Genomic DNA, 27,129 nt, shown 5'->3' with positions numbered 1-27,129 from the left:
TGGGTCTGCCCCAGGCTCTCTACAAAAATAGATATATCCCTAAAAGAAAGCATCCTGAGGGCACCAGCGCATCGTTCCTCTGCAAGAGAAACCTCACAGGCTGGCAGCGCGGAGACAAAGCCCCTGGAGGTCCACCGCAAGGAGAGGCTTTCAGCAGAGCACTAAGAAATGAGACTGCATGCATTCAAATGGTCAATTACCTAAAACGTGGCTTTGCACCAGGAAGAGTTTAGCTGCTTACCTCCCTTCCCAACCCATTTAGCCTAACACGGCCTGTTTCCACCCACTCGCTCCTGCGGACAAGCTTCCCCCATTTTCTTTCACCTTCTATCCTCCGTACACCTTGTACTGCAGGGCTTCCCGCCCTGAGCGCTGCCGGTCAATGAAGTCGGCTTTTAAGAAACAAAAAGGCAGCCGGTGGGACCCTTGAATTTTAACTCTATTAACCTTCAAGTTTTATATCCTCTCACGGTGCTGCTCACCAGGCTCTCCCTCAGCACCACGGTGCGCGGGGACCTCCCTTTACCAAATTAAACAAAAGCCCGGGTCGTCCCACGCCCCGAGACACCGGCCGGGCAGGGCGGGCGGGGGGCAGCACCCCTCCTTCGGCCCCGCCGCGGCCATCGTCCCCAGGGAGGGAGAGCAGGCCAGGCCGAGCCGAGCCGCGCCGGCGGGCAGGCCAGCACCTGCGCCGAGGGCCGGCCCGCCGCAGGAGGGAGGCGCGGCTGAGGTGGGCGGCCGGGCCGGCGGCGGGAGGGCGGGCCCGGCTGCTCCCAGGAGCTGCCGCTGGGCGGGCCGGAGCTCGGCGCTCCCCTCAGGTGAGGGGCGGCAGGGCCGGGGGGGGAGAGCCCGCTGGCTTTCGCCGCCGGGGTGCCGAGGGACGGGGCGGCCTCAGAGGAGCGGGCGGAGGGGAGGCGCGGGGCCGGCGGGTGGATGGCGAAGGGCGCGACTCGTTCGTTCCCCGGCGGGACGTGGGGAGGTGCCCACGGCCCCGGCTCCGAGGCCTCGGGCCGGGGTCCCGCCGGCGGGGCCGCTCCCGGGGGGCGAAGGGGGTTTCGGTTTGCTGTCGTGGCCCTGAGGCGACGGGACCGACGCCAGAAGGCGCCCTGCTTCTGCCCGCAGCAGGGGAGCTGAGCCCCCCCGGAGGAAGGCACCGTCTCTCTCTTTGTTAGCCGTAAACAAGTGAAAAATAATTTATTTCTTTAGTGACACCCTAAGGAGACGGAAGGGAAGTCGTTAGGCAAGTCCTCAGCTTGATCAGTCAGAACTAAATTGGCTGCAGGCACTTCTGCAGTAGTGCTGAAGGGCTGTGACGAAGGCAAATGAGAATAAAGATTCCTCAGATGCTTAAACTCTGCATTTCCCCGTTTTACAGGTTTGGGCTTAAGCGTACTGCACTTGAAAGGGTAAAGTCGCTTTCAGGAAATAACATCCCTGTAATATTTCATACCAGATTATCAAGAGCGTATCTTCTCACCAACTTATTTTTGGCACAGCACAGCTTTGCCCGTACCTAGCGTTTATCCAAATCACAGGCGACATTTGGCGCTGCATCTGTTTGCACCAACAGACAGTGCAAAACTGTCCAGGACAAAGAAACTTCCAGGACAAAGGTCACAGCTTGCACTTCCAGGTCTGCCCTGCCGTCAGTGGCAGTTGTGTGCACGCTCGTGCAATGCGCTGGTGTTTGCTGGGTTTAATACTTTGTGTAAGGGACAACGTTAGAGAAGCCACGATTCACGTGCTTAGTGGACACCGTGCCTTGTCCTTGCAGCAAAGGTAGGAGAGTCAGAGCGGACCTAAGTAAATAAGCTAAGCGCAATAAACGTTGAACATAGAAACATTACAATTACTCAATGAGTAGGAAAATGTAAAGAAAAACTTTCTTCTTTAATGAAGTTACTTTACTCGTAGTTTAAAGGGTTTTACTTCCTTTGCTTCTTAAGGAAGTCTGTACCAAGTCTTGAATCAGGTTGAAATGGATGGGAGTGCTGGTAAATGAATAACTTTAAGTAGAGCTATAAAATGAATGAGTTTTATTTCTCTGGCTCAGGAAGTTATTTTAGAAAGAAAGAATACATGTAAGAAACAAGATGTCTCATGCTGGGAGACGATACCAAGATAAGCAATACAGGCACCATGAGAACCATGGATCTGATAGATACGAGGAAGACAGAAGAGCGAGAAAACCATACCCATACAATGCAAGGTATGTCTTTATTATTAAAGAAACACATCACAGCAGGTCTATAATGTCTGTCATCTTTGTTTGCTGTTAAATACCTGCATATTACAATAGTAAAGAAAGCATTTACTCAGCCTTGAAATTGTGAAGCATAAGCATGCCACATTTGGAATCAGGGAGCTATTTTACACTTAGAAATTTAACGTTTTTCTTTGTATTGAGCTCGAGAGGGGGCAGAAACATAGGCTGCGTGACACTGGCAGAGGTGTGAATTTCCTGGGGTTATCTGGATCAAGTTGGGTCACAAGTAGGTGAAGTGTGGCCATGTGTCTTAGTACAGTCCCTGAAGAGGCTGGTCAGCAGGTGACAGCAAGCCATGGCTTGCCAAATATGCATTGCTTAAATGAGAATGTTATGTGACTGAGACTAGCATAGGGACTTACTGAACTCTCAGGTTGCTCTAGTTCAGCTGCGAACGAGTTCGTATTTAATCTAAACCAAAATTAATTTCAGTAGTTGCAGTCAATAAATGAGTACTTGTTTATGTGTCTAAGGCTGTTTGCGGCTCTTGATAGTGGGTCAGCCCCCATCAGCACAATAAGCAGATCAACTAATAGGTTTGGAGTGACAAATTAACTCCTAGGATATTACAAGTCTCCTTCCAGCCTGGCCAGCCTACAGCATATTAGGCGCAAGCTTAGGCTGTTTTCCTTTAAGGGCATGCCAGTGACTGCATTGTAGGAGAGAGGTCTGTAGTTCTAAACACCACTGGCAAATTGGCCATGCCAGTGAAGTGTTAGTCACTCCCATTTAGTCTCTGAGGGCATGATTGTAGGGCAATTTAAGAATTGAGGCAAAGAGGGAGAAGAGATAAGTAGAACTAAGATTGTTGAAAAGCTGAAATACTGAAGTACTCCCTGATAATATGCATTTTAGCAAGAAAAACAAGATGAGAATAAAAGCAGCAGTGAAGAGCACTGTGTGGACCAGAAGGAGTACTTATGGCTAAGTATAAAAATTTGGATGGTGGTAATCCTATTGCATTATGAAAATAGCTAATGAATTTTTCTTCTGTCTCTCTTAAATCATGAAAAATTGGAGAGAAATGGGAACAAAGGTCAGCCTAATAATCAGAGGCTGAATGACTGTCCTTAGCAAAAGCAGAGATCAGGAAGGGATGTAGTTAAATTATCTTGAACATATTAGAAGTGAGAGCAGCAAATGCCAGGAATGTATTAATTGCACTGTGGAGAGGAAAAAAAAAAAAAGGTTGGGATTTTGGTTTTTTTTGGGGGGGGGGGAAGGGGGGTTCATATATAGCATAATATAAGCAATGTGTGAACAGATAGCTATAAATTAAACCACCACTTCTTAATAAAGCGCTTCACTGGACATCTTGTTTTTGCTATTAGTTTTAAATGACTGGACATAGAGACTGAAAATTGGTGGACGGACTGTAAGGGCCAACAGACTGTCCCTGTATCCAGCAGGGGTTAGAGGAAGGGAAGCTGCAGCTACAGATCTGTAATAGCTATGGAGATAATTCTTAGAGTCAAGCTGAGAATCTGGGGGGCACCAGACCTCACTACAACTAATCAAAAAACTTTTCGATCAGTTGTTTTGATGGAGTTTGGCTTAACCTAACAGCATTTCCCCTGCTTAGCTCTCACAACAAAACCAGCTGCTTTTGTAAGGAAATTTCAGTATTTTGGTGAAGTCTTATGCTGATTGACCAACAGACCTCCAGATACTATAATGAAATAGATAGGAAGAGTTTTGTGGAAGCCGTAATTTGGGTGCCTAATGCTTTCATCCCTTACGAGCAAGACTTTCTAGCCAGAGTATTTCTCTTTCCAAATGCATTTCTGTCTGAAACTCCTATAGCAAGGTTCCTCTCATTGCTGAGGAGAAAGAGTTGCATTACCCAGAACTGGAAAGTCCTGAAGAAAAACAGGAGCAAAGGTGGCCAGAATAGGCCATTGTGAGAAAAAAAGCATCTAAAAGAATTTTTTTTTTCCTAATTGTACTCTGTTGCTAAACATTAGGGGGTTTTTTTTTGTTTTGTTTTGTGTTCTGGCAAGTAGCAGGATACAATAGAGAGAAGCAGCTGCATCAGAAGTACCAAAGGGATTGCTTTCAAGTTAACTGGAAGTCTTATAAATCACAGAGCTTATTTAATTTATGTGACACAGCTGCGCAGGATGCTTTGGTGGTTGCACAAGACACGGGACAAAGGTCAGAAAAATCAGAAATCTTTCGGCCAAATAGAGCTGTTGGCAGCAGCACGCGGAGATGTTAGCATTGGTCTTGTTATTGAATGTCTTAATTAAAATGTAAAAACTACAAAGAACATGATTTAATGTGGATGAATGAGATAATACTTGTAAGTTGAATCTGGAATTGGATGAAGATAAACCTTAGTGAAGTGCAGTGATACTAGGAAACAAAACTACAGTTGAAAATGCTGATCAGTGGATAAGAAATTCAAGATAAAAACTGAACAGGAAGATGACTTTTAAAAATAATAATGCTGAATGAGACTTAAAATACCATCTAATAACAAAGTCATCCAGCTGTACCTTGAAAAAGACAAGTTCCAATTCTCCTTCAAATGAGGGAGAACATTTAGATCAGACCAGACACTTACAAAACAATTTACAGCCAATGTTTCTTTTAACCTGAGTGTTAACTCAGTTTAAAAAGGGCAAACTGCACTTTTCCCATAGAATAATCTAAATCTCACCGACCTTAAAAATCATCAGGCTTCAGATGTGGAGCTCTATGTCATTGCAGCAAAGTGGACAATTCCATTTTGAAGTATACGAATGAAGAGTCTGATTGGAGACACAAGAAACTGATTTTTTGGGGGTCGATTTTAGATTCCTCTTCAAATATCATCAAAGACCTCAAAAAAAAAAAAAAAAAAAAAGAGAAATATTTATATAGGAAATTTCTTCCCCCACTTTAAAGTCTTTATCTGTTTCTTTTAACAGCTTTTGTTCTTTTAAAAGGCATCTTTGTGAGACACGGTAATTAGAAGTATAAACTTGACAAAACACCGGTGAAATAGTTGTGCTACTTTACACATTTATTATGTGAAAATAATTATCATTTTTATTCTCTGGGCTGCTGTGGCCTAGCTAAAAATGTTTGGTTTTCATGAAAAAGCTGTTACTTTTTTTTATGGGAACAGGAACTCTCCCCACACCCTCCTCCTTGCTACCTTTTGCAAGTACCCTGAACAATTCAGCCAGCCTACTCAGTGAGTGCACAGTTTTCCAAAATAAGAACGATCAAGTGCAAATATCCTTGTGAATACAGATTTATGCAAGTATTCGGGATATTTGCTTTCAAAACACACAAGCAAAAAAGATAAGATACCTATGAGTAAACTAGCGTCTGCCAGTTTCTCGTGTCCTAATGTTCAGGAGAGAGCAGGATTGAATTAATTGTACATTAGTCGTTTACTCCATTGTAGATCAACAGAAGACATCCGAGGTGGCGAGCACTCAAGGACTTCTACTGATTGCTTAGACCCTTACTCTAAAACCTCAGGAGCAGCACGGGAATATTTTGGCCCACCACCAGAGTGTTATCCTCCCAAGGAAACCTTCTCGATGAAGTGTTCAAAGGTATGCACAACAAGAGGTATGTGAGATTCTTATTGCCTGCCATCCACCCCTCTCCTTCCAAGGACTTGTCTTGGTTTTGGTTTCTGTGTTTAGAAGCACTACAAAGTGAAGCTAGAGGAATATTAAAAAAAAAACAAAACAAAACAAAATGGGAGAGTTAATGTATGGGATAACTGTGGGTAACTAGCATGTTTTAGGCATCTAAAAGCAAGATTTACAGAGATATTGAGATACTTGAAAATGCATCTCCAGAGTACGCATCCATAGCATCAGAATGGGTCATTTGTATAATCCCCCAGGTTGTGCAGCAGGAGTTAACCTTTGGGATTTAGGAGTAAAATAGATATTTGCATCTGTAGGCAATTTAAAGATGGCTGTTGAAGATTTGATGCTTGTTTACTTCTGACACATTCTTCTCAGACTTTTTATCAATGCTGGATTTAATCCAGTCATCACTGATACATCTTTATAAAGCAACATTGTGGGAGACAAAACTATTTTATGGACATGAATCCAATAAAACAGCTCTTGAGAAGTAACTTGGTTTTTTCATAGCTAGAAAGTGACTACAAGAAGCAGAGAAATGCGCACTAATGTGGGAGGAAATCAGCCTTAATACTTAGTAAACTTGTTCCCATAAACTGAAAAAAAAAAGTCGCTGAAATACCCATTACTCCTTTAAAGTTTTTCCTCTTCCAGGACAATGAGCAATCTCACCTTGTTTGTAGGAAAGGTCAACTGCAGTCTGAGTTGAAACTTGCAGTTAGGTGCAAAGTCTTTGACCGAAGACGATAAACAGCCTTTCAGTGTCCTCCAGCAGCGAGACAAATGAAGAGTTTAGTTGTTGGAAGTAAATTAAAATACATAATGTTAGATTATTTCTTCAATCCATGAAGGAAAGTTAAATAAGACACTCAGTTTGCTCTCAGTATTTCTCTGTATGTGAATATGTGAACAATTTTAAGAGTGAGCTGAACTATCTTCTCTTATAAATATGTTCTGTGTATTTGTATGCAGTTTGTTTTTCACCTCAAGGAGATTTAACTCTAACAGTTAGAAGAGCATATTTAATGATACAGAGCCATACTGATATTTTATCCACGATAAAATTGTATCAGCAATTTCTTCAACAATACTAAATTATTTTAATTTGTCTGAGAAGCTCTAGAAAACTCCATGCCTTATTTTATCACAGCTTTAGAAAAATGAAGTGGCAAGTTATTTTTAGTTTTCAGTTTCACTGGTTGTTTAGACTTATGGATAGCTTACTGTGACTTGCTGTTTTTTTTTTCCCTCTGCGTTTGCTTCTCATTATTTCAGTGCATTAAACATCATTAACATTTTCAAAATGTCCTAGTTTTGGATGCATCAGTTGACAATGATGATTTCAATCCCACCCCTCCCCCATGTATTGCTCAGTGTTTTCCAAAAATTTCATGTCTGAGCTTGCAGTGGAGGAGGGAAAAGAGATCACATAGAAAATAAACCCTTTTATTAGCAGTTTTATTTCAAAAAATGAAAAGATATTGGAAGTTGATAAGATTAGGACAATGTTACTCCCCTGTTTAATTTTTGAAAGTACCAAGATTTAGCAAAATTTCCTACAATTGTTTTGCAGAATTCTGTATTCCCTGCAGTCATAGTAAATGTTATAAATGAAAAGCAACATGGATTGTTTTCTAAGAAGCTAGTACATGTGAGCTACAAGTTCTTACTGCATGAAAAGTTCCTGTAAATACTTCTTAACCGTCTCTTTCTTTTGCCAGTGATTTATCAGCACTCTGGTAAAATTCCCCTTTCCCAATAACCATAATTCTAAAATAGGCTAGTATCAAACAAGGCAGGGAAATCAAGTGATGTACCACCATCTTTTGCAAAGCAACAACTGAAATGTGAACCTTAGTTTCTGACTGTGCATCACTCTACTTTCACTATGGTTTTGGGGTTTTTTTTCTTTTTTATTTTGCTGAGTAAATATACTTATGATCTTTGTGCATATTGACCAGTTTGGCAAACTAGAGAGGAATTCTAAACAACCAGAGCTCTGAAAAGTATTTGCTTCACCCAGATACTGTCCTCTTCATCCATGCTTTTCACCAGCAATATCCCAAAAAGCTAAAGCTGAGTTTCAGAAATAGGCAGTTGTTTTTTCAGGGATCCTTCAAACACCTTAGCTGCAAGCAGCAGCAGAAAAAAGGACATCGTTCTCCTATCTTTGTTATTTCTACCTTCCTTCCCTAATCCGCACCTCCTTGTTTTTTTTCCTACAACCACCTTAAGAAAATAAACCCAACCCAAATATAATGGAAGAAACAATTGATACTGACCCCTTTTGCGGATAGGAGCATTTGATACCATCTAAGAAACTTCAAAACATTCTGCTCCTTTTTTATCCTTTCATCTTGAAAACAGAAGGAAAAAAGTCTGTTAAAACATTATATGAGCAATACCTATTCAAAGCCATTCAGGTAGGATCATGTGGCTAGCAGTACTGGATCATACAAGGTACCTAATTACGCATCCTCTCAAACAATGTACTAGAGTGCAAATTTAGGAAGACCATCAGAGTATGGACCAGTAGAGAGTGAGCTGTCCTCTGGAATACTCTCCAAACTTCTGATTGGTAGAATTTTCTGAATTGGAAAACTGCATTCACTTCTGTTACGTTTGATACCTCTTAACAGACCTATCAAATTTGTTTAATCCTTTTCTGAATCCCCTTTTGAATGTTTGGCCTCCATGTTACCTTATGACAAGGAGTTCCACAGTTTCTTTGTGCCACTTGAAGAGTGTCCTTAAAACCTTTTAAAGTTGTCTCTGATTCTGGTGGTATTCAAAATACCTAATGATAATCTCGTATATGTACCTTCTTCATGAGATTTATGATTTTGGAGTGAAGTCTTCCCTTCCTCCCTGTCACTGTGCTCCTATTGCTTCTTCATAGATTGAAGAATAATCAGTTCTATCCCTATCAAGAGCGAAGTCTTTCCAGTTCTGATTAGCTTGCCAGCCTTATACCTTTTCCAGATCCTTTGTACCATTTTGAGATGGGCTGACTACAACTGCACTCACAATTCAAGATGAATTCCCAAAAGAATCAGACATCTGCATAAAGGTTCTGGTTCTGTAGTCGTATCCTAATGCTTCCTAGCTTTTCGTGTGGTGTTTGACTATCAGCGAACCGATAAAAAACCTGATGTCTTTCCTGAGTGGAAGTGATTTGTTCAGAGCCCATCTGTGTAGATGGGGTGGGGGTGGTGTGTTTGTGTATGTACATGAAGTGTGAGGTTGATTATTAAACACTGATTTCATTAATTTCTCATTCAAAAGCTTGAGCTCTCAGCAGCCTACCGATTTTACAGTTGGCAATCATGAAGAATTTTTTTGTGACTATTATTAAAACAGACTTCACCATCTCACTTTTCAGTCTTTTCAGTTCCTTAGTCTGTGCATCTACCATAGTTTTTTGGTATGTACTTTTGAGCTGAAGTTCTTTGGAATCCCCACTTACAGCTCTTTGGGCCATGTTGCAGAGCGGTCTCAGGATGCACAAACTATATTTCCTTTGGATAAAACTAAATGAGAGGGTGAGCTCTAACTACTAGCTGGCACTCTGTCCTTTGGACCAAACTAGAGCTAAAATGAAGTACTTATGTCTCCCCAGAAAATGCATATCATGTAGCCTCTAGGTCTTCAGCTCCAACTGTTTGGTTCTACAGATCCACTCCCATTGTACTGCTAACATGGGCATAACTAGTGACAGGCAGCACAAAACAGAGGTTTCTCTCTTAACTCTATTTCTTTGAAAAACTAGTTGCTTCCTCTTACTCTTCATTTTCTGTTAACCACTACTAACCTGTGAGAGGATCTTTTATCCCACAGGAGCTTGTGTCATTTAAGAGCACTACCACTTGAACTGCCTTTCTTCATATATCTGCTGATTCTTTCAAATGACATTCCTCTAACAAACTATTGACTCTTCCCTGCTATGCGATCTTTATGTCTAGTTTTTCTATGGTTTTTTTTCATAGGGATGTCACACTTGTGGATCTGCAGATTACAGATTCAAAAGGCAACAGAAACACAGAAGTCTGCCACCTTCTGTTTCTGTAGTAGTGAAAGAGACTTGAGAAACAGCTTATAGACTGGTGTCAAGCTGTCTAGATGCTCTACATAATTATATGGGAATTGGACATAAACCGTTTGTAATAAAGACAAACCTTTCATCAGCTAAGGAACTACTGCTTGCAATAGCCATTTCTTAGAACTTATGCACAATAGTGCGTGCCATTTAAAGCAGCGCACATTGAAAACAAGAGGTTTTGGCCTGGGGATACTTACAGATTAAATTCTTTCAGAAGAAAACATTCAACTTGCTTTTCACAGCAAAGGTAAAATTTCTGTAGTTCTCTCTTTTGTGTGGAAAAACAAAATCAGTAATCACACTTGCCTTTTAAAGGACCCCCTTTGGGTCCTTTGAAATTATAACCAGATTCCGTGCTTTTTGTTACCAGAGGGAATGAGAGACGTGTTCAAGGCTGGCTGCCATGGCGTTTCCTTTACCTTAGAGAGAGCAAAATCTTGAACCCAAGAGTGAATTGCTGATCTTAAATTGGTCATAGATATTTGGTCACTTCACCTTGAAAACTTTTCATTTTCTTTTTATTATGTATATTGGTGTGAAAGAGGTAGAGCAATGCAATTCCAGGATAATGCTTCCTTTAGTTTTGCTTAAACAGTGAAGGCAAACTAAGTTTCTCCCATCTTCAGTCAGTATGTGATTCAGGAAATGCCTGCATTTTGCCTTGTATAGAATTGTACCGTGCTGGTCATAATTTCTGAGCTAGTAATTTTTTTTTTTAATTCTTCAACCCACTTGGCATTTAAGGGAGGCAGCACTAAAAAGGTTAGAAAACAGTTTGTGGGGGAGCAAGAATAATTGAATCCCTGTTCTTTGCTGCCATGAATACAGCTTTGCACCATGAATAGTGTCAGATTTCTTAAGCATATTGTAGGCACTTCCAAACAATCATGCCTTTAGCCTACATTCTAACATCCACAATTGTTAAAACCTTCAGACCAGTTTCCTCTCAGAAAAAGACAGCATTATGGTTTGTAACAACAAGAAAAGTCTCCAATTTCAAGCATAGCCAGGAGGAAATATCAAACTGAATTTATTTGGAGGAGGAAATAGAATTAGGGAGTAACAATGACTTTCTCCAGGATATATTCATGCACTAACAAGCCAGCTTTAATTCAAATGTAAACATCTATAAGCTTTTGTTTTACAAACCCAGTATAATTTTTTTTTCCTGCAGCTATGCCTGCTGGCAAATACTGATAGACTGGAAAAAATACTGAGATGAAAAGTCACCCTAAACACAGGGTTCACACTAGTAGACACTTGGTTTGAGTTATGCCGCTGTTCATAACCATTATACTGCTGCTATTATGTTGCTCTGTTACATCCTGATACCATTCTTCTTGGAGTCAGATGTGGGAGCAGGAGGGGAGAATTATTTTCAGAGTGCTTGTATCCCTTGTGGTGATGTTGGGGGAGAATAGTGGTCTGCAAGAGGCATTGGACTGAAGTAAAAGAACTTCTGTAGCTTCAGTTATGTATGTTCAAAAACACTGAAGGGTAATTAAATGTGCATAATACAGGTAACTTTGTGGATGAAAACAAGCATTTGACAAGTATGTTCAGTAGCACATGTTAGATCTTTTCCGTAGTGGTCAGCAGGATACTTAAATTTCTGTGGAGGCACCCAACAAGATTAGAAACTGCTGTATTCTGTAGTTACCATCTTCACATTTTGCCCCTACAGTCTGCCCTGTTTAGCTCCTTTAAATTATGCTCAAAGCTGTCATATACTGTTCCTGTGGCAGTTAATTTCAACGTATTTCTGCTGTAAGAAGGGAGCACTAAGGTCCCCTATAGTCTCACTGTAATTAGATGGCTTACCCCTCCTATCTGTTACAAAGTATATTTTAAATACAGTGTGACTAACAGACTGAATTTGCCATCGAGTTTTTTAATCTTCTAATTGTGAAGACAGAGGATATTAGTAGCGAGAATTGGATGGAGCTGTACAGATTAAAATAATCCCAGTTATTCAAAATGCTTTATTAAAATTGCATAGTAACAAGGTACAGTGACAGAGCTGCAGATAACCTTTCTGTTCTGAAGTTGAAGTATTTCACTTGGAGGTAAGTCCTGTTTGCTGTGAAACGCAAATGGCCATGAGCAGTTAGCTCTATAAAAATATGCAGGGGAGCTACACTAGTTGCAGATGCCAAATGTTGTCTTTAGCAACTGTTGCCCTGTCAACATATGCAACTTCACTCTGCCTACATCTTTATATCAAATTTTTTTCATCCACCTTTTGGCATTGTGCTAACATGTACACTATTGTTTTTAGGGGAGAAATACAACTGAGAAGACTCACTTAAGTGTGCAGGGGAAGATAATGGCAAAGTTGATGTTAGCTGTTAGGTATGTGTTAGACTCTAGTCCGTGCTTCTTAACTAAGATTTCCTAGTGAAGTCTGCTCTTTACCAGTATAGAACAGGAGTTGCACCATCTAAGACCACTGGGTTTGCCTTCCCCACACCTGACACAAATTCTGGGGACCAAGAAAAGTTTTTCTCATTAAGAAGTAGCTCTCAAAGCTAATTAATACAGCAGACTGACTATCTATTGAATGTAGCTGTATTTTTTGAGCAGGCGATCTTAGCTCACTTAAAGGAGAAAATCGACCCAGTCAGGAATGTTGCTCACCAAGTGTGACAACCGACAATTGGTAAAGTGAATGAGAGGCTTAGGTTCACAGGTGCCTCCGACCTGACCTACCTTCAGCCAGACTATGATTACTTAAAGAGAAATAACACCCCAATCTTTGTACTTTCTAAAGGCAGCTCAGTTTTGGTTCAAACAGAGGGAGTGGCTATGGAAAGTTGGCCTAAGGAACAAAAGCGTTTGTTTTCCAAACTTTTAAAAAAAAAAACCTCCTGCAAGTTTGTTTCAATACCAAGATAATTGTTCACTACTTGAAAGAACTATGGGTACATTAGGAAGAAAAAAGGCTGTTTCCTGAAATGCAGAACATGAGGTAACCATGCAGAGACCTACCAGTGCTACAAATATATGTACGGTCTTTTACAGCCATTGTGTTTAAATCACTGTTGCCAAGTGCTATAGTTTAATGCAAGACCTTTTGCTTCCCACCCTCTCCAAAATTGTGGAAGATGACTCATGCTTGGTTAACAGGAGAGAAATCAAGAACATGCTAGAAGTGATGCTTTAAGGAACTACTGGGAACAAGTAAATGCAGGCAGGGGCTGGGTTGTACTGAAACCGTGTCTTGGTGGCAAGTAAATCTTAGTGTCATACAGTGGTGGGAAACTATGGGGGTAGGGGCTGATGCAGTAGTTCTACAAATTAAGTCCACCCTTTCCTGTGAAAAATGGGATAGCACTGTTTAGAGGATGGGAGGGTATTAAGCTAAAGGAATAGAGCAAGTGGGACAGTAGTTCTTTAAGGGAAGATGATACACAGGAAAAACAGGACAATACATTTGGATCTGAGCACTCTGATTGTGAATGTAAGGCTTCTCTGAATCATTAAAAACAAGGCTGGTCATCCTTTGAGATTTCCTAATGGAGTGATTATCTTAACTAAAAAGAGGGACAACTTATTAAAAGACAATAATAATGTGTCTTTCTAGAGCACATGAATCATTTAATTTTTCCAGTTTTTAACTAGTTTTCCATTGATTTCCAGTAAGACGGATATCTCAAATGAGCATAAATGTTTTGGGCACTTACTTACATGCCATTTAAATTCAGTTGGCTCTGAGTGTGTAGTTCCCTTGGGTCCTTTGAAAAGCCAAGATTCTGTTGGTGTTACATTGCCTAACTCCTGTGTTTTAGGGTTGGGTTGTGGTTTTTTCCACCTTTGAACATTACTCCATTAGCGAGATTTTAGCATAACTCAGTGAAAGCTAAATCCCACCACTGGCTGAGGAACACAGAGACCTACAAAAACAATGGTGAGGTGGGGGCTTGGGGGGGAATTGTTTGTTTACGACAAAGGTGTGTATTGCCCTGATCCTGTATCAGTGAAGTTGGTTGAATTCTCATTACTGGTTTTGTACTGGTATACGTAAGGGAAATAATACCATTAGCAAGATGTTTTAATACTTTGCATCCAAATTTAATATTTTTAATCTGTTGCAACTGTTGTCTCCATTTCATTTCCCTTGTTCAGTTCTCCTCCATTGTTTTGGTTCCTCCCCACTTCTGTTACATTTTTGTCCTCTTCCAAAAGCAGAACAAACCCCCTCTTTCCTTTGACGTTTTCTCCCCCTTCTCCCTTATCTATTCCTGCCGCAACTGACTCAGTTTAGCAGACAGGTGACCAAAGCTGCGTGTTGAGCTGTGCCTTTACTCGCTGGGGAATGCCAAACCTGCACTGGCAAGAGAAGTTCAGCATTTGAGATCCTTTTCAGGACTGACTGCTGCTTTTGTAAGTCACTATATATGGTCAAAATACTTGTCTCCTTCTTTTGGAAAAAAAAAATTACCTCTGAAAAGTGGAAAGCTACCCAAAGTGGGAAAAAAACCAAAAGACAACTGTCAGTGAGAAAGGCTGGGAGATTGCTTTTTAATGTGTGTGTTGTAGCCTCGAACTCCTCTCTTCCCTTCTTCTGGAGTGACCTCGAATGGAATGTGACACAGGCACCACTGACCACTGCTGCCCTGCCGCTGGGGTCAAGGTGTCCCAGAGGGGCAAGCTGGGCACCCCAGGGTGCCAGCTGGGTACTGCTGGTCCCACTGGTACGTGGCCTGCAAAGGAAGCAGAGGGAGAAAGCAAGCCATAATGGAGAATGACAAACATAAAATATCTTAGAAGTACACAGGGATGTTAACTCAAGAGGAAAGAATGATACCAAAAGACTCCATGTGCAGTCAACAGAGGAAAAAAGTGACTCCTGTGCCAAGATGCAGTGGAGGGAGACACTTTGAAGGCCTCCTCTATTAGTCAGGCCCTCGTGGGGTCAGGGGAGTTCAGCAGAAACAGCCAGAACTGATTGTTCTACAGTTTGATTCTTGTCAGCTGCAGAAACGTAGGAACAAATGTGAATTGACCATTTTACTTTATGTCCGCACACTGTGATCCTGACACCTGAACATTGGGGCCATCCTGCCACGGTGCCTGGATGAAAAAGCCTCTTCACAGCTTCCAACACACATGAGACTTGAGCACACAGTTGAGTTACTGGGTACCACATAGTCAGCCGCAGTGTAGTTCTGTGAAGCAGAGCATGCAGATTTAACATTTCATCTCACCTGAAAAGGAGAGCTTCTGGTCTTTCTCTGGTCCTGGCCATGTTATTTCCCCTGCTAAACTCATGCCAGCACGATTGCTCATCAGATGCACTCTGAGTCACTTCAAGTTGCTAAAGTTGCAGGAAAAAACAGCAGCACACAAGAAAAGGGTTGAATCGTTTCCTGCTATTTTAATCTATTAAAACAGCTCTTGGAAGGGCCTAATGCTAGGCCGGAGTTATTACTGGGTAGGGGAGAAAAGTGGTGACTGCCCAGCCAAGGGTAGGAGCCATTAGAATAAGGTCAGCTGCCTGTGGATCTGTACCCTTAACATCCTGCCTGGCTGCTTTGCTGGATGTTTGAGCCCACCATATGACAGACGACAAAACCACTGATCAGTGGGTTAATACCATGGTAATAGCCCAGCATGCATCTGGAATGGAAGGGAAAGAAAAAGTGGATAGTAGATTAATAGTATAAATTGGAAGGCTGCTGTTTGTTCTAGCGGGAAGCCTACCTGCAGCAAAAAAAGACTGGCTTCAAAGTTAACAAGTATGATACATTGACGTTAGTATCCATTGCAGATTTAGATTTTATGGAATGTATGACACAATTCTCTGGAAAGCTCTGGCAACACCTACTGTCTTCTAGATTGCAGCCGTTCTCAGCTTCAGTGCTGAAAAGCAGTTGGAAAGGATATGGAAATCCAGGCACCTAGACTTGAGTCTCGTTACTTGCTCAGTACGCAGAGGGTTAGTTGCCAAAGCCAGCTGTTCACTGTGCTAATTTTGATACAAATCAGTAACATTTTAGATAGATCCCAAGATTTTGAACTTGAGAAAGGAGAAAATAACCAAACCAGTGGAGTGCTGAGATTTTCAGAGACCTCCTGTCATTTTACACTCAAGTCTTGTAATGTGTTCATTGTTGCAGGAGGTTAGGGAATAGTTGTAGAGGTAAGTAACTTCCGTGTAGGAAGACCTTTGGCAGTCTAGTTTCTGCAGCGGTAACTCAGCTATAATGTAGCTAACCGCCCTGTGAAAGCAGGAGTGTCAGCACAGACTCAGAAGTGTGGCTTTTAAATCAGCCCTTTCTGCCAGCAGTACACTGCTTGACATAGGTCACTGCTGGTATGTGTGTGTTGGCATACCTTGACAGAGCTAAGTTTCAAAACTTAACTGTCCTTTTATTCCTTATTTCTCAAGTCTGTCTATCCTGTTTATACTACTCTAGTAGGATTGGGTATCAGCTTGTAACTGTCACAGATCAAAGTTGCATGAGGCTTTTGGGGTGTCTGGGTCAAGATCTGAACATACTGTAGGGCTTAATATTTCCATCAAAGCCCTGATGATTGTACAAGGCCTTAGGGTCTTCTACTAATTGTCTGCTGCTTTCACAAACCCTGCTGGCTCTCATTGTAGACCTGTAATTCACACCTTCATTCTACATACTGCTTATCATTTTAGGATTTTCTTTAATACAGGAGGCTTTGTTATTGCATTATTTTTTTTTTTTAAAGTTAATCCATGTGATGCAAATAACTGGTGGAGTAACTGCTAATGAGCCTCTCTCCATTGTTTAGTTACTCTGCAGCGGGCATGTGTGAAAACTGTACAGGTACATACAAAACCTGTCCAACCTGAATGCCCTGTCTAAGGAAATTTTTCAAGCATGCCATTAAAGCATCTACTGCTGCCGTTAAAAATACAGTAGACCTACACTGATCATATTTGTCATCCCATGAGCAAAGAGACATGTTCTGCCAGCTCTACTATGGTACCAGCAATCAGCTCCGTGATGTTAAAGGGTTGCATACAGAATTTGTGTGAATACATAGGAAGCTTTGGAGCAGCGTCATTGAGGATTGGGGTTAGTTATAAATGCGGGGAGGTTAGCAGCAGGTGCTGACTACTTTGACAACAGAAAATTGCCTTTTCTAAAGCTCAGCAACATGATGTACAGGAAAAGTTGATGCTCAGCGGGTCAGAGTGCCTCACCAGTGACAGACGAAAAGGAAATTCTGAAGACAGCAGTGGAAGAAAGCTGACTGGTCATGAATTTCCAACTTCCAAGTTCCCAAACAATTTATGTTTCCCTTAATCAAATGGTCTTTCCTCCCTGTAGACTTTTTAGAACAGCTTCCTGATGGAGCATCTATGAAATCAGTAGTCGGCCCTTAAAAAGGGAAGTGGCCTTCTGCGTCCAACGCCGTCCAAGGGCCCTGAGGACCTAAATTGATTCCCTGTATTTGGAAGGCATATTATACAGCTCAACTGAGCAGACAAAAAATATCTGATCCAGTTCCAATGAATGTCCTGTACAGCTATTACTCTTTCAAAATATTTTGAACAGTCCTGGTAAAGTGATGACTCTGTACCCATTAAAAACATTGAGTCTTTTGGCTGCTTTCTTTGAATTTGGTACAAGGAGTTCCAAATCCTGTCTCATGGACCAAGATTTAAATTTCTCTTTGCGTTTAGCTTCACAAGTATTTCCTTTGAAATATTTGAAGCCTCCTGAACAGATTTGGTAACCAGCATGGTTATTGCCCTGCCTTACAGAAATGGTTGTGCAGAAGGGTCAAGGAAAAGGCATGTTGTCATGCAGAAATCAGCATCACCTCTAAAGAACACATAGACAGAACTGCACGCTTAGTTCCTCCTCAACGAGAGCACTTTGTCTCCTCTGCCTGCTCTACCTAATTCCTTTTAGGATATGGAATCTATGTATGCACCTGCGCATGTATGTATGTACACACACACAGGCACACGCAAACTGAAACATGCTGAGCCTCATATATTCTATTCCCAGGTGTTACCACCATTATCACTGCTCTCCTTTGTGCTTCTGGGATGGTTTGCAAGGCCATGATGTGAATGGGCTCAGTACCTACCTACAGCTGCATTAGCAGAAGTGAGGGGGCCAGTCTGGGTATGGGGGAAGCAGGAACTCCTGAAGTGGCCAAAGGCCCTTGTCAAACCATTGCAAGCAACTTCCCATGACGAGGAAGCGGCAGCAGGAAGGTGCTCGTTATCTCAGCCCTCTGTGGAGGGAATAAGAATGGGCAGAATGAGAATATCCGATAATCCTTCATGGTGGCTGTCACTGGCTTTCTTCAGTCAGAAGCATCTGGCAACACAAGAGAAGAATTTGTCTAATTCCCTTGCATGCTGCTTCAGCCCTTTCTTTTCAAGCCCATACAGCCTTGACAGCAACCGAGCCATTGCTAAAGAGGAAAATGCCATGCTGATCAACGTTAGCAGCATAAAATGAAAGTCTGTATGCAAATTGCAGATCCTGCCCCACTTTAAAGACAAATATAGGACCACTGTGTCGAGCATCTTACGTTCTTGGCTGTCAGACTGCAATGAAATAATAAGATTCACAATTCTGTAATTAACTTCAGAACTTGAGGAGCAACACGCCTGTTACACTAGGGGTTTTCATTTCCCGAATAGGCAACTCTAGCTGTGCTACACTTCAACATCCATCATGTTTACTAATCTTAGTCTGACCCCTAGTGAGCAGTCACAGAATAATCAGATTTATCTAACAGATGCTGCACCTTCCTGACAGGCAACTACCACAAAAAGAAGTCATTTATCCAGGGGTTTGGGTTTTTTTTTTTCCCTTAAAAAAGCCTTGGTTACTTTTATCAGTAGCATAACATAAGAAAAAAGAAGAGAAGAGTCAGTTCAGAAGTCATAAAGCTTTCTTCTGAAGCTGGGAGTGTGGAAGAGAACACATGACCCGGTATCAAATTCACTTAACTTACCTCTGCATATAAGGTGGTTTTTGCTGCCTTCCCCTCCTCCTTTTTTTTGTGCAATCAAGAACTGCTTCTTCAGATTTATGAAGAGATTTTTATCTCTGAAGGAGATGAAGTGGAAGTTGCATCTGGTTAGATAATAAGTTTAAATTAACAAACACTTAGAAAGACAAAAAAAAGGGTGTAAGTTAAAGCAGTAAACACGTTCTAAAGGACCTAAATAACTTGAACAATTTTTTAAGCCACTAGAATCTTCTAGGTTTTTGTCAGCTTTAACCTCAGCATTTTGTTCATACTGGATATTTCTTGCTCAGTGTGCTTATGCCAAGTAGTTAAGGCCAAAATACAATCACTGCGCGCTTGCCTTGGCACTAACACAAGCACAGTAAAATTTTTATGGATTTCTTTCCCTGCATGAAGATCCATTTATCAAGCACACTGACAAATTAAAAAAAGTAATTTGCCAAACCTCTGAAATGTACCCACAAGAGCTTGCGCTTTCTTTTTTTTTTTTTTTTTTTTTTTAAGTGCTCTTCTGTAGCTGTAGCCAAGAGGACTCTCTCAGTAATAGTGGTCTCTGTCTATGGTTTTGGTGTACTTCTGTCACCCCCAGTTTGCACAGGACATGATTTTGACATCTATTCCTATCTTTCTGCTCCTTACAGGCATTTTGAAGTTTGTGGAAATCACGGTTAACCTCCTGGTGCTGATTTGTGTGGGTGCTGCCCAAGCCTCTGTTGCAGGCTTCACGTCCCTTGGCGGCTTCGGCACTGGATCCTTTAGCCTGAATTCGGCCTATAGCCCCTTTGAGGGCACAGAGCTCCGGGAGGTGAGGGAGCTAGACATGCAGTTCACCCAGATGAGAGCCCCTTGCGTGTACGGCGGAGTCGCCTTCAGCTTAACAGCAGCAGTACTTACCCTCGTCTTCCTTGTCGTGGGGGCAAAACCCATCCAGCAGCTCAGGATGGGGCTGCTGGTAAGCGAGTGTGCCTTCAACCTGCTGGCCGGCGTGGCGTACGTCGCGGCGGTCGGCCTCTACCTGCATTTCGTCAGCCAGGTGAACTCCACAGAAGTTTGCAAGAGGCGCGAGAGGCTGTACGCACGCCGTGGCTATACCTCCATGAACTGTGTGGTCCAGGGCGGCGACGCGGCCGTCGGCCTTTTTGGCGTCGCTGCCGCCTGTTTGTACTTTGCCAGCTTTGTGGTCTGCATCCTTGCTATCCGAACTGTCCGCGCCTTCCAGAGTCATGCAGCCAAGGCTCAGCACAGCCCCAAAAGTGGCATTAGAGACAGAGGCGTCAGAAACCACCATGCTGTCCACAGGACCTCTGAAAGCTCCCACAACGTCCAGGCTCTTGCCACGTTAGTGTGAAGTCAGCTCTGGGACTGTGCCAGTGAGCTGGGCCTTCAGCAAGGGACAGACACTGGGTGTCGCATGCTAAACAGGCGACCAGTCCACAATATATTGTCCTACAAGGTGCTGAAGTGTATTGAATCACCAAATCTAACAATACTGCTATAACATGATGTAATAAAATTGACATTGAGCAGATGTTTTAACAAGGTTTTTTGCATCAGTCTCTCAAGCTGGACTCCGGTGTTTAAAATGTGTTTGATTGTAATGTTTTCATCCTGCACAGAGCAAATCCAAACAGCAATTTTGGATAATTGCTGTTAACAGGTTACAACCACAGTGCTGCCAAACTTGTGCTGACAGCCACTTCCTTTCCTCTCCCATGATGTAAGGAATTGACTACACAGCTAGGATGGGCAGCCTTCAACAGATCCTGAGCCTGTCAATGCATCCTATTGCCTTATGACACACCGCTCACAAAGCAAAAGACACTTGAGTGCTTTTCTGAATCAGAGCTGAAGCTACACTTGTGACCTGTTTCACTTGGGCTAGTGAAGTATTTTATCTTTTGAGTCACGGGGGGGTTGACACACACCGATCACATGCTGCCTGGGGAATGCTGCTGGGAGGAACTAGCTGCAAGTTCAAAGGCAGCGTTTGGGTCCTCCAGTTCCCTGCTACCAGTTTTCCCCATTTCACTGAGCACAGATCAGAACCTGAGAGGCAGCACATTGGTCAGCTATCAGCTTAGTAAAGATACTGCTTGCTTCTGGAACCACCTAAACAAGGTTTGGCTTGCTGACTCCACAGCCAGTGGTGGGCAGAGCCTGAGTCAGGAACACGCTGGCTGTCCTGGAGTTTTCCATGGGAATGCTGTAACAATGAGAAAGTACGTGCGTCCTTCCAATATCTAAACATAGAAAGCATGAGTGAACAGCAGTAATTGTATGCCCCCAGGGTTGAGAAAATAAATTTTAGAGAACATCTTTCAAGAGTCCTTTGTTTGAGGCAGGTGAAATAGATCACTGGTCTTCATAGATGAGGGAGTGAGAAAAAAAGGCTGCTCTTGAAGTACGTAAGATTTGTCAGCTTGAGAGGAGGGAAGACACAATTTTGATTCTGGCTGTGCTCTTGTCTGGCTCAGAGTCATTGCCCACATGAGGCTCTTCTGAACCATAGTAGAGCTTATTTATTGTATACTTCATATATAAATATTTATACACACACACACACATAGATCTCAAAGGATTATGTTTGAGGTGATAAAAGCCAAACAAGAAAATGTTGTGGTTCTGATTAGAGGTGATTACATGAGCCTTTACAGTAAGTATTTATCATTTATATAATACCTTAAACATCTCTAACACTTTGAACATCAACAAGCTTCATAGCATTATTATGCTTATGAATAGACAGGAGTGAAGAGTTTTTCCAAACTTGCCATGACTCACAGTAGTGATAGAGTCATGAAATTAAGACTTTGATTTCTAGCTCTTTGCCCAAACCCAGACCTCCACTGGTATGCTGCAATCGGCTGGAAGGTCTGTTACAGGGATGTCTGGCACGCAGCTAAAGCCGCAGCTAACCACTTGTTAGCCGTTTCTGCCTGCACACTTGTTCCTGCGCTACCTCTACATCTTGCACATTTTGAACACAGGCTTAGTTACATGATGACACACTGTTATTAACTTACACAAAAACCAAAAAGCAGCACCTTGAAGTGACGCATGCAAAAGATTAGAGAAGGCTGCAGAAAAGAATGTATAAATCTTAACTCATATGTGTGCAACATGAATTTTAATCTCAGGGCTTCTTTGTGTGCCCCATTCATTTTTGAATGCTTGCCTGCCATCACTGTGCAATAGCAACAGTTCTCTGTGAGCACCGATTCTGTCTCTTTTTTCCTTGTGTGTATGGTAAAGCCCTCATTTGTTGCAAGGTAATCCAGTCTTTAGAAAAAAGGTGTGCAGAGTTTCCCTGTGGACTATTGCTGTAGTGTTCCTCCCTCGGACACTCACAGTCTAACCATTTTGGGTCCCTTTCCTGTTAAAAGGAGCAATTTTATGCATTTTACAAGGAGAGTCAATGCTAGTTATAGGCGCCTGGTTGGAGACTCCTGGCACCCGCTCACTGCCCCAAGCATCCAGTCGGTCCCAGTCACGTTCTCACAGCCCCTCGCCCAGCTGCCTCCCTGCGCTCACCATCCCCTCGTGTTTCTAACCTCCACACCCTCAAGTTTATTCCTTATATCTAATCTAAATCTACCCTCCTTTAGTTTAAAACCCTTACCCTTTGTCCTGTCACTACAGGCTCTGGTAGAGTCTCTCTCCTTATTTCTTATCAGCCCTCCTTATATATTGAAAGGCTGCCATAAGGTCTCCCTGGAGCCTTCTCTTCTCCAGGCTGAACAACCCCAACTCTCTCAGCCTGACTTCATAGGAGAGGTGCTCCAGCCCTCTGATCAGCTTTGTGGCCGCTCCAACAGGTCCGTGTCCTTCTTATGTTGGGGGCCCCAGAGCTGGATGCAGCACTCCAGGTGGGGTCTCACCAGAGCGGAGCAGAGGGGCAGAATCCCCTCCCTCACCCTGCTGGTCACGCTGCTTTTGATGCAGCCCAGGATACGGTTGGCTTTCTGGGCTGCGAGCTCACATTGCCAGCTCACATCCAGTTTTTCATCCACCAGTATCCCCAAGTTCTTCTCCACAGGGCTGCTCTCAATCCCTTCATCACCTAGTCTGGGCTGATACTGGTGATTGCCCCAACCCAGATGCAGGACCTTGCGCTGGGCCTTGTTGGAACTTTGGGAGGTTCACACTGGCCCACTCCTGAGGCCTTGAGACCCTGACAGGTCCCTCTGGCTGGCATCCCTTCTCTTAAGCATACCAACTGCACCACTCAGCTCGGTGTCATCCACAAACTTGCTGAGGTCCTGAAGCACTGCAAGCAGAGGGACCACAAAGAAAGCCAAAGCCTGGTGATTTCCCAGCTTCTTGAAAGCTTTGTGCCTCAAATTTGTTTCCTTCCCTGCCACCATGAAGAAAGATCACTAGGAAATAATCACCGAGAGGAAATAAACATCAGTGCCGTTTCCTCCGCTCACCTTCATGGAGGGAAGCGTAGGAGAGGAGAGGGGAAAATCCCAGAAATACTCCTCAGAGGACTAGGGCAGGGAAGAAGGAGTTTTCCTTCCCCTCGGGGTGAGGGGCAAGCCCTATACCATCAGAGCAATCCGAACAACCCTGCTTCCCGACTGTAACAAGACCATGCTCGGTATCCTGTAGCCAACTTGAAAATCTTTACCGCGCAAGCTGGGAAGGTGCAGTACAAGAGCAGAGATTTCCTGGCACGGACGTATGACTAAGGCTGCAACAGGCTGTCGTCCCCAGCTGCCGCTGCAGGTGGTCCTACCCTCCAGGGCAGATTAGCCTTCCCACCTTCTGCTGCAGATGGCTGTGCCCCACTGTTACCTCTGCGCAGGGACTGCCAGTTAGTAGCGGACAATAATCTGCATTTGGACCAGTAAACAAAGACATGGCAAATGGCTCCTATCAGCCCTACTGTTTCTTTCAGCCTTTCCCTGCTGCCCGCCCCATGCGTGCAACCTTCAGGGTCAGCACTGAAAATAAACCCGCCTGTTTCTTTGAAGCAGCCCCTCGCAACCCACTTTCACCTGCAGCCAAAGGACTGCAGGCAGTCATCACCCTCAGTCCCTCGTTGGTGAGAGGGATCCTCAGGGTGTATCCAGTTTGCCTGCTGTGACCACCATCAGCTTGTCACCTGCTGCGAGGGAGACGGTGACGGCAAGGGTCAAATCTGTGCTTCCCCGAGAGGTTGTCTCGTGGGCGGACGGTATGGCCTCTCTCAACCTAAAAGCCTCGGGGGCCCCAGCACTGGTGCAGTAAAGCCTCCTGGCACGCCAAGCCGCTTCTGAACCTTCAAAAAGAGGAATAAAACGGCCACCATCCCTGGAGATGCTAGGAAATGGAGGCAGGTTGCAGGGTGAACTGGAGCTGCCTGACCAGAGAAAAGCCCCGCTGCAGATGATGGGTCACAGGTGCAAGGTACTGAGCCGAGTAGCTCATTTATCTCAGAGTTACCTGCCAGAATCCCAGCCAGCCCCTTTGGATTTAAACCATTGATTTGCACCTGTCTCCTTCGACGCGGGAGCAAACGGCTTTAGTCAGTCTGAGAGCAAAACCTGCAGCTGAGCTCCCCAGCCATTAACTATCCACAAAGGGACCCCCTCCCCACAGAAGAGCCTTGGAGAAAAACAATCTCTCTTTGAAAAAAAACCCCAAAAACGTGTCTCCATGCCCTAATCTGGAAGAGGAAACAAAGGGCATAAGATATTTAGGATAACTATATTAAAAAAAAATACAACAAACAAAAAAAAAAAAAAAAAGAAAAAGAAAAAATCCACCCCTCTGATTCTGCATCCCACCGCTGAGTAAACTGCCATTAAAATTTCATCATGCTGGATTGTGTACCTTTGAGCACCCATTTTCCTGAACATCTCCTTTGTTCAAATAATAGTTCATAAAAGTAGTTCAGTCTGGGGAAAATCTTGTCCAGAACAGAGCAAATCAGCATCCAAAGACACAGGCACCTTGTTTCAATGTAAAAGTCAAAATTGTGGGAGGTGAGACTGGAGACGAGAGAGGACATTTACTCTTCCAAATAGGCTTACCATAACCTTTACATTTACTAAATAATACAGCTATCTGGAACTGTAAATCAGGCACTGCTGGAAGATCTGCATGTGTTAGGGCATTGCCTTCCTGCTGCTGACCAGCTGTAAGGAGGAGAGACCTTGAAAGGAAATTTTCAGGTAAGTACAAACAACAAGTTTTCCTATGTTCTTAACAAGTTTAAGAAAACATTCCTAGAACATATTAAATTTTATCACAATTAAAGCTTTTTCCACTAGTTCTTTAGAAGAGTTTGAGTGTATCCGATGTGGAGAAACAACTAGGGACACAAACCGGTTGTGCAGCAGCAGAAACTGAATTCAAGGCTTAGCGTTAAGAAAAGCTGGGATCTCAGTTTACGTGAGAAACTGCTTTAAAGTGACGGGAATACATACAGGGATTAGAGTACCAAAGAACAGTCTGAATGGAACTTGTTTCTTCATAATCCATGTATTTTACTCCCAGTGCAGATTTATCTTCAGTAAAGTTACTCTTCTGGTAGTTTTCCACCGCAACTTACATTGACCGTAAGTTAAGTAAAGCTATAGACACACAACAGACCTTCGGTAACTCCGATCTCTCAGTTACATTTGCAGAACTCGGGTGTCTCCTTTCCTTTTTCAAGACTCAGGTAAGTGACTGAAGGGGACTATGACCGCGTTGTTGACTGCATTTTTTATGACAGCTGTGACATTTGTCGTTACTCATCTCTTTCACACCGTCCATCTCCAAGAAAAGGTGGCACTCGGTGTACTGCAGGAGCTTAATGCCAGCACAGCGTAAGAAGTGTCACAGATGCTCACCATCACCTGTCATAAATAAAACATGAGACTCCTTGCAAGCTCCACGGGTTGACAGGGCATTTGATGTAATTGCTTTTGGTGTGTGACAGGGCAAAACAGGCAAGTCACAGGATGCCCTTCATTACTACAAACGGACTATTGATTTCCACCGATGCCGGTCGCACACAGACCTGCACCTGCTACTGGACTTCCCGAGACTCTCAGGCTATGTTGAAGAGCTCAAGTGAGGGAAACGCGTGCATGCGTTTTACAGGCAATTAGTTTTTCAGAAGGATGTAGAAAGGCTCACGAGACAGATGCACACAGGTAAGGACCGTACGTTTTAAACAGACTTTAGAAAAGGCAGTTATGGTTTGGATATATTGCTTTCAATACTACAAAAGAAACTGTAAAACAGAGGTGTTTAGGCATTTATAGGTGTATGAAAACCTTGAATTTTTGTTATCCTGTACTGACGTCTAAGATAAATATGGATAATGGAAGTGCAGGAGGAAAAAAGGAGGCAGGAATTTGCCCAGCTGCTTAGTGAAAATTGGAATTTCATCAGCTGTGAAGACACTATGTGCATTGCACATACATTACTCATAGGCTTCCCACCATACCCAGATTTATAGATTTAAGCATAGCTTTGTACTATCATGTGCACACCCACACCACTTCTCGCCCACACCACAGCAGCCCATATCTGCAAGCGTGAAGGACCCACCACAGTGACTTCCAAACCCTCAGTATTTTAGGGCAGGATTCGCAGCACAGGACGATGGAAGCCATGGGATGCTGAAAAAGCTGGTGACAGAAGTTTAAGACCTTCTAAGCAGAGGTTAGCTAGCATTCCTAGTCACCATGGGGGGGGGGGGGGGGGAGCACAAACAGTAAAGAGAGCGTTTTCCTTCCTTCAGATTGCAAAAACAACTCCCCAGCAAGATGTCCTATGTCCCTGAGCAACTTGAAGGAGATTCAGATTTTTACACCGCTGCGGACCAGCTCTGACGGTGAAGATTAGGCAATTTATTGGTCCAAATAAATAAGGCACGCTCTGACCAAGACCTCATTGCCCGTTCGCTAAGACTACTTGAGAGCTCGCCAAGACCATCTTCTTACCTGGCAGCATTGCAGATGCTCTACTGAGCAGCAGCAGGTCTCGCTTCCCTGGCTCCCTCAGCCCTCGCATCCTTGTTGAGACTTGCGGCAATCGCTTCCAACACTCGGGAGGCTCCGGCGTGGCGAGAGCCCTTGGCCTGTACGAAGCAGCTACCTGCTATGTCTGTGTTGCTGCCCGGCTGCTGTTTTTCGGCCGAAGGGAGGCTTCTCCGGACCGCTGGTGCTCCTGCAGGGTTTCATACGATGGCGCGCACAAGGGTGCAAGAT

General features: G+C 43.3%; 1 protein-coding gene and 1 long non-coding RNA gene across 4 annotated transcripts; one reads left to right on the top strand and one right to left on the bottom strand.

Moving 5' to 3' along the window:
• Positions 1–710: 710 nt before the first annotated feature.
• On the top strand, positions 711–20,481 carry LOC115353127 (MARVEL domain-containing protein 3-like). Of its 3 annotated transcripts, XM_030042124.1 has the most exons (5): positions 763–818; positions 2,054–2,209; positions 4,270–4,420; positions 5,664–5,833; positions 19,582–20,481. In XM_030042124.1, the coding sequence occupies exons 2-5, from the start codon at positions 2,101–2,103 to the stop codon at positions 20,286–20,288; spliced, it is 1,137 nt and encodes a 378-aa protein (XP_029897984.1). In that variant the 5' UTR covers positions 763–818; positions 2,054–2,100; the 3' UTR covers positions 20,289–20,481. The 3 variants fall into 3 exon arrangements, with proteins under 3 accessions (XP_029897986.1, XP_029897985.1, XP_029897984.1); XM_030042126.2 differs by lacking the exon at positions 4,270–4,420 and having other exon boundaries at positions 711–818; XM_030042125.2 differs by lacking the exon at positions 4,270–4,420 and having other exon boundaries at positions 711–818; positions 5,646–5,833.
• On the bottom strand, positions 14,363–27,129 carry LOC115353128. Its single transcript, XR_003927434.1, has 3 exons — positions 26,863–27,129; positions 18,923–19,044; positions 14,363–14,935 (listed from the first exon to the last, which is right to left on the bottom strand). It is a non-coding gene; the product is annotated as an uncharacterized LOC115353128 (long non-coding RNA).

Source organism: Aquila chrysaetos, chromosome 18, assembly GCF_900496995.4.
Source record: "Aquila chrysaetos chrysaetos chromosome 18, bAquChr1.4, whole genome shotgun sequence".
NCBI classification, from domain to species: domain Eukaryota; kingdom Metazoa; phylum Chordata; class Aves; order Accipitriformes; family Accipitridae; genus Aquila; species Aquila chrysaetos.
The sequence above is the reverse complement of the archived record's forward strand: the minus strand, read 5'-3'. Positions and strand labels throughout refer to the sequence as shown.

Bases quoted from the DNA above. Each gene is read 5' to 3' on its own strand.
- LOC115353127 (XM_030042124.1), top strand. From the start codon at position 2,101: ATGCTGGGAGACGATACCAAGATAAGCAATACAGGCACCATGAGAACC. The intron at 4,421-5,663 runs GTCAGAAAAATC...ACTCCATTGTAG, and splicing joins GCACAAGACACGGGACAAAG to ATCAACAGAAGACATCCGAG. The intron at 5,834-19,581 runs GTATGTGAGATT...TGCTCCTTACAG, and splicing joins AAAGGTATGCACAACAAGAG to GCATTTTGAAGTTTGTGGAA.